This window comes from Clarias gariepinus, chromosome 23 (assembly GCF_024256425.1).
Source record: "Clarias gariepinus isolate MV-2021 ecotype Netherlands chromosome 23, CGAR_prim_01v2, whole genome shotgun sequence".
Classification (NCBI taxonomy): domain Eukaryota; kingdom Metazoa; phylum Chordata; class Actinopteri; order Siluriformes; family Clariidae; genus Clarias; species Clarias gariepinus.
The window spans coordinates 6,802,978-6,815,692 of record NC_071122.1 but is presented as its reverse complement, the minus strand read 5'-3'; the positions used below and the strand labels follow the sequence as shown (position 1 = coordinate 6,815,692).

General features: G+C 38.0%; 1 protein-coding gene across 2 annotated transcripts; it reads left to right on the top strand.

The window, feature by feature from the left end:
- The first annotated feature begins 2,241 nt into the window (after window positions 1–2,241).
- On the top strand, window positions 2,242–12,050 carry LOC128511027 (bactericidal permeability-increasing protein-like). Of its 2 annotated transcripts, XM_053483647.1 has the most exons (17): window positions 2,242–2,432; window positions 3,669–3,789; window positions 6,252–6,366; window positions 6,483–6,614; window positions 6,692–6,847; window positions 8,046–8,109; window positions 8,192–8,252; window positions 8,343–8,434; window positions 8,529–8,705; window positions 9,783–9,842; window positions 10,394–10,561; window positions 10,644–10,711; window positions 10,794–10,836; window positions 10,917–10,980; window positions 11,420–11,496; window positions 11,579–11,631; window positions 11,782–12,050. In XM_053483647.1, the coding sequence occupies exons 1-16, from the start codon at window positions 2,301–2,303 to the stop codon at window positions 11,618–11,620; spliced, it is 1,572 nt and encodes a 523-aa protein (XP_053339622.1). In that variant the 5' UTR covers window positions 2,242–2,300; the 3' UTR covers window positions 11,621–11,631; window positions 11,782–12,050. The 2 variants fall into 2 exon arrangements, with proteins under 2 accessions (XP_053339622.1, XP_053339621.1); XM_053483646.1 differs by having other exon boundaries at window positions 2,249–2,432; window positions 11,579–12,050.
- Window positions 12,051–12,715: the final 665 nt, after the last annotated feature.

The following is a 12,715-nucleotide window of genomic DNA, read 5'->3' as shown; positions in this document are numbered from 1 at the left end:
CAGAATGTAGCAGCGAGTCCTCACTAGAACCAGAAGATATGAGCACATCACCCCTATCTTATCTTCACTCCATTGGCTCCCTGTGAAATTTCGCATTGATTTTAAAATACTACTCTTGACATATAAAGCATTAAATGGTCTCGCGCCGCAGTACCTGAGCGAACTGCTAGTGTCTTACGATCCGCCACGCCTACTTCAATCAATGGATGCAGGCTGCTTGTCAGTACCGCGTATTATGAAAAATACAGCTGGGGGCAGAGCTTTTTCTTACAAAGCCCCAAAATAATGGAATAGTCTTCCAAATAGTATTCGGGACTCAGACACAGTCTCAGTGTTTAAGTCTAGGCTAAAAACCTATTTATTCAGCCAAGCATTTTTATAAATAGATTTGCCTTAGGTAAAGGAGCAGATCTGGGGGACTCATGGACGTAGAGTATTATGGTGAACTGGTATGTTTGGATGCTGTCTTCCTCACTCTCATTGATCACTCAGGTTTGCTGACGGTGAGGGGATTGTTTGCTTTACATTTCAGGGAGCCCTCATGTTTGTGTTTCCTTCTGGCTCTCCCTTTTAGTTATGCTGTTATAGTTAGTCCTGCCGGAGTCTCTGCTTGCACTCTACAGTTAATATACATTCACATTATACATTGTGTGACTGTAACCATACCTAACTGCCATCTCTCCTCTTCTTCTCTTTCCCCTCCTCTTTCTCTTTCCTCTCTCCTCCTGTCTCCCCCTTTCACTCTTTCTCTCTCTCTCTGTCGAGCTACACATGTCGTTCCTGAGCTGCCAGTGATCCAGACTCCCTCTGCCCTCCGGAACTGTCTGACCCATCCTGGTGCCCCGCTTCTGGCTGAAGATCTCGTCACATGGATGCCCCCATGTGTCTCTCTGGGATGCGTCTGGTGTCTGGGAATGATTCTCTTTACCTAGAAAATGGTTCTGGCCTTGACTGGTGTTGGCAACTGTTTCTCTGGGGACTTGACAGTTCGATAGTTCATGACTGGAACTTCTTACAAGTCTACCTGGGTCTTCAATAACTACCTGGACTCCATATTAACATCAATTAACATCAGCTATTATAGCTGAACTGCCTCCCACCCTACACACTGTATAAATGCAGATCATTTACTGCTTTCTGTTTCACCCAAATGAGGATGGGTTCCCTGTTGAGTCAGGTTCCTCTCAAGGTTTCTTCCTATTACCATCTCAGGGAGTTTTTCCTTGCCACTGTCGCCCTCGGCTTGCTCACCAGGGACAAACTGACCATTTTGATTCATACAAATTCACATTTCATACAAACTTAAATAATTCTTTTGACTGAGCTGCTTTGCGGCAATGAAAAATTGCTAAAAGTGCTATACAAATAAAATTGAATTGAATTGAATTGAATTGAACATTACATTTATTGGAGTTTGGCAGACACTCCAGAGTGACTTGCATTTTTATTGCATTGTATGTCTGGGCAGTTGAGGGTAGAGATGTCTTAAACACTCAAGGATGTCTTAAACATTGAGGTACACCTGCCCCCAGTTAAAGCTGAAAACAGACACTGAAACAGCACATTTGGAAAAGGAGTGAAACAGAAAGAAATTCCAGAATGCAGAATCTAAGTTGTATTTTAGCAGGAAAAATTAACAGAGACATTTTAGAGACCTGTGTGGTGTATACTGTATACTGTGTATTCAAGTAAATCATTAGGAGCTCAGTGGCAGACCACTGGTGTTGTGTCTGAGCCAATACCCTACACAAAGCCACTGGAGTTGCAGGGCACCCTTAGTGTTGGTCCCAAGCCCAGATAAACATGGGCCTTTGCATCAGAAAAGACATCTGGCATAAACCCTGTTCCAAAAATGAGGGGATGATCTACAGTTGCCAACTGTAAGAATTGAGTAACAACAATAACACCATTATATACCATTAAAAATCCTGAAGACTGCCTGCTTTTGGTGGAATCACAACACTTGTGTTCTGCAAGTTACTGGGAATTAATGTAGTAACTGTGTGTGTGTGTGTATATATATATATATATATATATATATATATATATATATATATTACTATATATATATATATATATATATATATATATATATATATATATAATATCAGCTGTTTGTATATAGTTTGTTTTTGCACATGTGTTCTAATACCAGGATTTCAACACTACAAATATCTAATCCCAGGATTTTCGAGTGTAGGGAAAAACAAGCCTTTTAATATAGAGTGTTCTGCAAGTGGTTACTTGGTCGGAACAAGAGGGCTTTATCAGAACAATCTTTTGCTGTTGAATTAGCTGCCATGTTTCACTTCCCTCTGTTACTCACGCTCGGGAGCTGCTCCTTTCCTGACAAACAGAGAAGCGGAGACAGAGAGCGAAGGTGTTACGGCAACGCTGCTAAGTACAGTATATCTGCAGGCAAACCTTTTTCTGTAATATTATTATTATTATTATTATTATTATTATTATTATTATATACAGGTTTGAGTAATAAATATTTCTATGTACTTTTATAAATGAATTTTGCTTGTATCTACGTGAAACTGAACAATTGTGCAATTTTATATACTGTATAGGCATTTGCTACATTTAAAGGAAACCACTTAACTACTTGAAATGCATATAAATACAGTTTGGACTTTGGTAGTGATGCTTTGAAAAGGAAATCATAGGTTTTTGATCAATGTTCTAGCAGTCATCATACAAAGAACTTACAGGTCATGCCCATGCCTCATTCATAGATTTGTTTAATTTGTTTAAGTCCAGGCGTAATTTAATTCAGGATATGATCCTAGTCATGTGAGCTCTTAACAGACACACAGCTCTTTCACAATAAATCAAGGCAAATTATATCAAACATTACTAAAGAACGACCATATTAAACATCACATTGCATGTGGGAATGATTTGCACAAAAGTCTTGGACGACATCTTATTTCTTCATTTTTTACCTCCAAATAACCAGACTTTCTTCTTTCTTCTACTAGTTCCTGAAGTTTTTTAATTGTAATTTTAGACACTTTGCAGGCGCCACAATAAAGCATCCATCTTTAATTTAATCTATATCATTTAATTTTATTTAATATGAGGAAATGGGAGGAGACTCAAGACCTTTGCAAAACACAGTACACATACACAATCTGTTCAATAATGTAAACGAATAAACTGTAGATGCAAGTTCATTTGTCTGTGTAAAGGTCATTGTTCTCCGAAGTTGCATTAAAATGTACAAGGAAGTTCACGAATTTCCTCTTAATCACAGGCTGACATGGATAATGTAACTTTAAAAAAAATACACTTAAATGTCTTGCTAAATCTGTGATTGCTATTAAAGCAACTGTAAGACATAAGCAACCTTTTTTCAACTTTGTTAATTTGTCATTATTCGTAATGCTGAACATTTACACTGCCAAATAGCCGAATGATTGAAAGGCTTGTAATTTTGTCAAAAACAATTGCAGTAACATTTGCCCAACATTTTGACCTATTTCACTATGCGCACACACACACACAGCTGAGGACAAAACAATGTAAGAAATTATCGAATTATTCAAGTTATTACAATTGGCTCTAAATACCAGCCTGCAAAATAGTGCTCCTTAAAAGCAATTTTAATCTTTGTTTTCATATCATCACGGGATTAAGGAATGCCTGTGTGTGTGTCTCAGGTCAGACTAAACATGGTGTCTCTGTGGTGTGTGTTAGCTCTGCTAACCTTTCTCTTTCCGGAGGCTTCAGGAACTAACCCCGGAGTAAAAGTGAGACTAACTGAAAAGGGGCTTGAGTATGGTGAGTACTGCGCTGTAGAGAAGTATGAATAGTTCATAAAGCCAACAGAAATACAGTAATATATACAGTATGTATAATTGTCTATAAAAGAGAAACATCAAGATCTTAATAAAATCACTCTAATTGCATTCAGGAATTTTATGCTGTCCTAGTACAGCTGCATTATTATAAATATACAGATGTGATTTCTCACTTCATTTTTGTGCAGTTTTATACGTTCAAGTCAAATCAGGACTTGTGATGAACTTTCTCATGATTGAAGACGTAAAAGAAATTGACATTTACAGAAGGCTTTTACACAGGCAGAACACATTCCCTTTACATGCTTCCTCTGGGCAACATAATCCGTAAGCATGGCATTAGTTTTCATTGTTATGCTGACGATACACAGTTATATGTCTCAGCAAAACCTGATGAGAAAAAACAGCTTAATAAAATTGAGCAATGTGTGCAGGACATAAGAAATTGGATGCTAATTAACTTCCTTCTGTTAAATCCGGATAAGACAGAAGTTCTAGTCATAGGACCGCATACAGCTAGGAGTAAAATTTTAGATCACACCGTAACTTTAAATGCCCTTTCTGTTCCATCAAATGCAACAGTGAAAGACCTTGGTGTGATTATTGATTCCAGCCTTTCATTTGAAGCACATGTAGATAATATTACCAGGATAGCATTCTTTCACCTCAGAAATATTGCCAGGATAAGAAATTTATTGTCACTAAACGATGCAGAAAAACTAGTTCATGCTTTTATCACCTCTAGGTTGGACTATTGTAATGCCTTACTGTCTGGTTGTTCAGCTAGATGCATAAATAAGCTTCAGCTAGTCCAGAATGCAGCAGCGAGAGTCCTCACTAGAACCAGAAGATATGAGCACATCACCCCTATCTTATCTTCACTGCATTGGCTCCCTGTGAAATTTCGCATTGATTTTAAAATACTACTCTTGACATATAAAGCATTAAACGGTCTCGCGCCGCAGTACCTGAGCGAACTGCTAGTGTCTTACGATCCGCCACGCCTACTTCGATCAAAGGATGCAGGCTGCTTGTCAGTACCGCGCATTATGAAAAATACAGCTGGGGGCAGAGCTTTTTCTTACAAAGCCCCAAAATAATGGAATAGTCTTCCAAACAGTGTTCGGGACTCAAACACAGTCTCAGTGTTTAAGTCTCCAGCACTGCTCGCCTCATCCCACCATCTCTCAGGAATCGAGGGCGGCATTCATCCAGGCTCTTTTCTGTTCTGGCACCTAGGTGGTGGAATGAACTTCCTCTAGATGTCCGTACATCAGAGACTTTGACTATCTTTAAACGACGACTCAAGACTCATCTGTTTCTCCAGTACTTGGACTAACCCCCCTCGGGAAAAAAAAAAAAAAAAAAAAAACTTAGTTGTGTTGGACTAATGGCACTTAGTTATTAACCTAGTTAACCCAGTGTAAGTATGTATCCAATTATGTAAACATTAAAGCACTTTTTGTAAGTCGCTCTGGATAAGAGCGTCTGCCAAATGCCTAAATGTAAATGTAAATCTCAGGAAGCCCTCATGTTTGTGTTTCCTTCTGGCTCTCCCTTTTAGTTATGCTGTCATAGTTAGTCCTGCCGGAGTCTCTGCTTGCACTCTACAGTTAATATACATTCACATTATACATTGTGTGACTGTGACCATACCTAACTGCCATCTCTCCTCTTCTTCTCTTTCCCCCCCTCTTTCTCTTTCCTCTCTCCTCCTGTCTCCCCCTTTCACTCTTTCTCTCTCTCTCTGTCGAGCTACACATGTCGTTCCTGAGCTGCCAGTGATCCAGACTCCCTCTGCCCTCCGGAACTGTCTGACCCATCCTGGTGCCCCGCTTCTGGCTGAAGATCTCGTCACATGGATGCCCCGTGTGTCTCTCCGGGATGCGTCTGGTGTCTGGGGATGGTTCTCTCTACCTAGAAAATGGTTCTGGCCTTGACTGGTGTTGGCAACTGTTTCTCTGGGGACTTGACAGTCCGATAGTTCATGACTGGAACTTCTTACAAGTCTACCTGGGTCTTCAGTAACCACCTGGACTCCATATTAACATCAATTAACATCAGCTATTATAGCTGAACTGCCTCCCACCCTACACACTGTATAAATGCAGATCATTTACTGCTTTCTGTTTCACCCAAATGAGGATGGGTTCCCTGTTGAGTCTGGTTCCTCTCAAGGTTTCTTCCTATTACCATCTCAGGGAGTTTTTCCTTGCCACTGTCGCCCTCGGCTTGCTCACCAGGGACAAACTGACCATTTTGATTCATACAAATTCACATTTCATACAAACTTAAATAATTCTTTTGTCTGTGTAAAGCTGCTTTGCGGCAATGAAAAATTGCTAAAAGCGCTATACAAATAAAATTGAATTGAATTGAATTGAATTTGAATGGTGGAAACATTTTAAAAATATTATTTTTCTGTTTTTGTTTCTCCTGTAGGCCGTCAGATTGGCCTCATTGCCCTTCAAAAGAAGCTCAAAGAAATTAAAATCCCAGACATAAGCGGTTCAAAGAAAGTGCATCTCGTCGGCAAAGTCTCGTATAGTCTGAAAGGGTGAGACGGCAAATCGACCTTCTGACGAACTGTTGAAAGATGATGAAATACGATGCATTACTTGAGGACTGATCCCGATAATTCTGATTATATTTTATTATGTCTTTTACTTACAGCATGAAGATTGTAAATCTAGGGTTGCCCAAGTCGGCCGTGGGGTTGGTACCTGGCACTGGGGTGAGTCTGTCCATCAGCGATGCCTACATTAACCTGCACGGCAACTGGAGAGTCAAATACATGAAAATCATGTACGACCATGTCTCATTATTATCTTTTTATTGTGTATTGTAAGATATTTTTACTGAACAAGGCGTACATTTTGTAGAAAGGATCACGGCTCTTTCGACGTGTCTGTTAGCAGACTCAGCATCAGTGCCACCATCGGTGTTAAAGATGATGGTGCAGGGCGTCCGATGGTCAGCTGTGCGGCCTGTAAAGCCTCTGTTGGTCACGTCAGGGTCAAGTTTCATGGAGGTGCCAGGTAATCTGTCACATCTCTTATACACCGAGCTAGATGGCAATTATGTCTATAACTGAGAGTTTTTTAGTAATGGCTATAACCTTCAATATTTAAACCATGTTTCAAACCTAATATTTTATAAAACATGGCTAAGGATTGCTTCTTTGATTTTACACTTGTTCTACAAGAATAATGTTGTATATAGCTAAAAGGAAGCAGACAGTGATCCTGATGTGGAGTGATGCCAAATCATGAGTTGAAGAAGTACACGATATACTGTAGCTTCAATAAGAAGCTACAGGCTTTGTGATTTTTTTTAAAGACAGATGAATATTTTTATTTTTTCTACAGGAAGTTTAAAACCAATTTGTCTCTTATGTTCCGTAAACGTTAAGTAAAAAAAAAAAAGGAAAAAGCAGTAATGGAAAGCTCCACTATGAGACAAAACATGGGTTATTTGAGCAAAAATATCCGCAGCAGTGCAAGTGTAAAATACCCAAGCTGAGAGCCGGGTATGACGGAGCAACCAGAGTCTTTTTACATTCATTTACAGTCCAGCAGCGTGCAAATGAAGATTCACTAAAGATTCATTTAAAATTGTTATCTGTATTATCTGTAATATGTTATCCACATGTTTAGCACGGTTACTGAAAATTGCAAAATATTATTGAAATGCTATGGAAATTTTCGATTGCGTATTTTTTATAAACTTACAATGTATGCATATATAAAGATCTAAACCATAACACATTATGGACATTGGCTCAAAGTAGATTTGATTGACCGGACCTTCTTAAATTTGAATTTAGTACTCCTGCTTTGAGGTTACGGAATGGTGCATAAAACAAAAAACATAATGTATAGTGAGCAGAATCTCTGCTGGCGGAGATGACTTGTTGACGAGTTGAGAGATCAGAGGAGAACAGCCAAATTAAATTGAGTTAATAACTCGAACAGACACTCTTTACAACCGTGGTAAGCAGAAAAGCATCTCAGAACCCATAACACATGAAACCTTGAGCTACAACAGACCTCACTGAGTTTCATTCCTGTAAGCAAAGAACAGGAATCTAAGCGTAAAGGTGCACCTATGAATAGGAAAGATGAATATTCACTTTAAACGCTTAATATATATTGTTTGTATTATGTTTTTATGAACCGGCACAGAGAGACTGCTAATTGCATTAATATATTTTGTTCTGCTTCCTGATCGACTCAGCTGGCTGTATAATCTGTTTAAGAGCTCTGTCGATAAGGCTCTGCGCAAAACTCTACAGAAACAGGTATTATCAACGCACCAAGTAACTAAAAAGGTGAAATGAAATCTGATACATTTTATTTCCTTAAAACTGCTTGTTATTTCAGATCTGTTCTCTGGTTTGTGAAGCCATACAAGAGATGAATCCCCATCTAAAAACTCTAAATGGTACAGTACGATCCACATGCAAACACGATATATATTTAAATAAAAAGGCTACTCTTTGGCAAAAACATGAAATTATTTAGTCTCTTTTAGTTCTTGCGCAAGTCGACAAGTACGCTGAAATTGAGTATTCCATGGTGGAGTCTCCGCTCATTTGTAATTCCAGCATTGATCTCAGTTTAAAGGTGAGCTGAACTTGTATTCTCTTTGGAAAAAAAATATGTAGTATTTATCTTTTCACATCTCTCTGTCTCTCTCTTTCTCTCTCTCTCTCTGCAGGGTGAGTTCTATAACATCGGACATCATACAGAGCCCCCGTTCTCCCCAGCCCCCTTCTCTCTTCCCCCTCAGGACAGCAACATGCTGTATATGGCATTATCAGCCTTCACCCTGAACTCAGCCGGCTTCGTGTACGACAACGCCGGAGTGCTCGGCCTCTATGTAACAGACGACATGGTGAGTTACAACCACCGCTGGATGATTCTTATAAAAAATGTATACCATAGCATTAATAATACAACTAAAAAAAAATTGGCACCCTTTAGAAATTGCCAATTTGAGCTCAAAACCTGCTTCTTTGCCAAGAGCTTATAACCCAGAGCACGTCAACTAAAGAACATGACACCAAATGAACTGTTTCGTAATGATCTCTGGCGTTCTTCCCCTTCTTTTCTATTTAATTCCAACCATCAGCGATCAGCCTAGTAAATGTCCATCTTTTTGAACTCATGAAACATGAAACAAAAGTCACATGACTGTGTGTCTGAGTGCTGTCCACTCTCTTTTTTATTCATAAGCTCAGAAATGCCTATGATTGGCTAGTGTCACTGTCATTGACAGGAAGTATGTGTATTAAATATGTTCCCTTTCACGGAGAGAGCTTGGTCAATTTTTTGCTCTTTTTGACTCCTGGCTTCGTTTAAATCTTCCTCTTCTGACTTGAAGAAATCATCTGCATTCACAAACGTGAAAACAAAATGGAGCTTTATTTTTTTTATACCTAAAACATGACCTTCATCAAATGTCCCTAATTAGGATTCACTTTATAAAGTGTACCACTATTGCTAAATTTAACTTTAGGTTCTACAAGGGGCGTTCAAGTCAAACCGGGACATTTCATCCTGCTGTTTCACTAGTGTTTAGATACCAGCAAAGTTGAAAGTTTTTTTCGTACACTGAGCTGTGATCAGATTGCCTGGTAACTATACAGTTCAGGACTATTGTGGCAATAACTCCATCTAAGTTTCTGTCATGTGGTAAATGTGGTAAATAAATGAAAAACACACCACTTATATAATGAAAAAAGTTTAATTTTTCTTTGCCCTCTGCTTTTTCTATCAGGGATAAGTTGATAGTTTTGATTTATACATATTTATTCACATATTACATTTCCCCATTTTTTTCTTTTGACTCTCTAAAGCTGCTTTGCGACAGTGACCAATATATAAATAAAACTGAATTGAATTACTGAATTATGTTCAAAGATTAACTGACTGTTAACTGTTTGTGACTTCTACAATTTATTCCTTACAGATCCCATCTAGTTTCCCTTTTCGACTGAACACAAAGACATTTGGGACATTTATTCCAGAAGTAAGAAGATTTGCCATCTTACTCTTTTCATTGTACCTCATCAAAGACACCCCACTCATCTTGTGCTTTCAAAGTGGTTTACAAAGACCAAAAGCTATATATATTAATAGAATAATAGTTAAGAATAAATAACAACTTCAAGACGACAGATATAATAAACCAGTATAATCTTACTGGCCATTATCTGCATGTCGAGGTGAAATATTTTCTTGGAAAGATTTAAAATGGGCATTTTTGATTAGACAGTATGAATTAGTTACAGTGTTTAGGCTGCAGGATTTTTTTAGGCAAACATTCAATAATGTTAACAAGTCTAATAATGTTAATAACCAATACTTTGCAGTGGTATATTCAGGTAAATATTATTTTTTTAACACAAAGAGATTTTTGTTCGAAGTATCCCTACATGGAGCAGTATTTAGAATAAAAAAATATTTACCTTTTAATGGGGCCACCTTAAAATCACAAGATTTTACAAAAAAAATCTTAGATTGTTTTATAATTTTAAAAATAGTTTTCCCTTAAAGTATGTCTTTAATGTGCTATTTCAGATTGCTAAGCAGTACCCTGGCCTGATGATGAAGCTCCTGGTGAAGCCTGTAAAGGAGCCGCACGTCTCATTTAAGCCTAACAACGTGATGATGGAGGCGAACAGCACCATTACCGCTTACGCTATTCAGCCCAATGCCACGCTGACTCCCCTCTTCATCCTCAATGTGGTTTGTAATGCAGACGTGATGTGATTTTGTGCGAGGAACAACAATATTTGTTGATACATAATGTACATGATTTGTGTTGCAGAATACCAGCGTGAGTGCTCAGATTTACATCACAGGCCTCAACGTGGCTGGAGTTTTAAGTCTGAATGAGTAAGTTACAAAATGTTATAAGCTGTAACTATTCTCTCTGAACATACTTTATTGAAATATATTTATTGATATTGTTTTTTAGAATGGACTTGACATTAGGGAAAAGTTTCGTGGGACCTTTTCAGGTACAACAACAAACAGACCAATTTTATGCCATCTGCTGAAGCACATACTCTAGCTAAGTGATCAATTTCATGTCCAACAGGTGAAAACACTTGGCAATGTTCTTACGCTAGTCTTGAAAGGTGTTGTGATACCGGCAGTTAACGGTGAGTGCATGATTCGTTCCATTGTGATATACGAAGGGTGTTAGAGTGAAACTAATGATGAATTATATTGTAAATGAAGGTGTAAAACCGATTGACTTTTACACAAGACTTCAAAGACGGTATGGCGATGAGACTCTTTGCCGTATTAAGGCCATACTGTACCTCTGTGAAAAGCGATCTCACATAGACATAATGCAGGCAGTCCAATCATGGCTCCAGTGTACTGAGAAAACGTTTTACCTTGATGGTATCCAGACACTAGTAAAACACTGGGATACGTGCATTAGTGTAGCAGGGCATTATATAGAAAAATAATAATAATAAATGGAGTTTTTACTCTCAGGCAAAAAGTCACATTTCGACTTGAACTCCCCTCATATATTATTGTTTGAGAAACTTATTTTTTCTTCTTTTTTAATATCTGAAATGCTTTTGACAGCTTACTTAAAGCAAGGGTATCCCCTCCCTGCAATTGGAAAAATGAACCTCGTCAACACTCAGCTTCAAATTCTAAAGGTATGAGAAGTAAATTCAATGCTATAAAAGATTCCCTTTTTTTTTAACTGCATCTAATCCCTGATTCTAAACATTATTCCAGGATTATGTGTTGATTGGGACAGACGTCCAGTTCACCGAATGAGCTTTACTGAAGTCAGTGAATTCCTTTTTCAAACAAAACCGCTTGCTTCCAGGATCTTTAACCTCTTCATATTCATATTTCCATATCTGTTCCATATATTCTTTCCAAGGCCTGGGATAACTTACGTTCTCGCTTTGTGTCCATTCTCTGTTGTCACATAGGAAGAGGTGTGGCTCAGACCGTTGCACAGTCTCTTACTAGCAGATGACAGAAACAGTAATAATGCACTGATTATGGACAGTTTTACGGATGTAACAGTGCATCCGATTGTAACCTTGATCTGAACAGATATGCAAAGAAAATTTAAGTGTTTGATTTTAAAACTCACCTTCAACAGTACACAGTCTCCTACATTAACAGAAGCAGTATTAGTACCTGTGGGTTCAGAAGGCAAATACTCTTTGAAATAAAATAAAAAAATTAAATCACATTGATGTTGCTATTATTCCAACTGCAGAGATCGGGAGATCATTTACTTTTGAATATTAACTGAAGGTTTGTGGGTATTAATTAGCACTACACAAAGAGATCACAATCTTTTACACAAACACACACACACACACACACACACACCACACACATTAGTATGAGTCAAAAGACACCTTTATACACATTTTAATTTGATGTTTTTTTTGTGATTTATTTTCTACATTCTTGAACAATACTGGATATTTCACAACTATAATCTATATGGAATTTGGTAAATAAATAATAACAACAATAATTACATTAATAACAATTAGTTGTTATTCTAAGACATGAAGGTCAGCTATTCTAGAACATTTCTTGCAAGAACAGTATTGTCAAATGCATTTGCAAAACCCATCAAGCACAGTAATGAAACTGGCTCTCATAAAGAAAAGCAAGGCCAAAACTTACCTCTGCTGCAGAGGAAAAATTCATTTAGAGTCACCAGCCTCAAAAATCGCCAATGTATAGCCGTTATGAAGGCTTTACAAAGCATAAGTAGCAGACACGTCTGTTCGAAGGCGATTATTGTTCTTTTTGGATGCCATGTGTATGAAAGTATATGAAAGATCCTAATGATATGTTTGGTTTTGTCTTGAATGCCCCTTCTATGGAACCCACATGGAT

What these genes read in the sequence shown, in the direction of transcription:
- LOC128511027 (XM_053483647.1), top strand. Translation starts at nt 2,301, where the DNA reads ATGTTTCACTTCCCTCTGTTACTCACGCTCGGGAGCTGCTCCTTTCCT. An exon ending in GTCAAATACATGAAAATCAT is followed by an intron (nt 6,615 to 6,691) that starts GTACGACCATGT and finishes TACATTTTGTAG; the next exon opens with AAAGGATCACGGCTCTTTCG. An exon ending in TCTATGTAACAGACGACATG is followed by an intron (nt 8,706 to 9,782) that starts GTGAGTTACAAC and finishes TATTCCTTACAG; the next exon opens with ATCCCATCTAGTTTCCCTTT.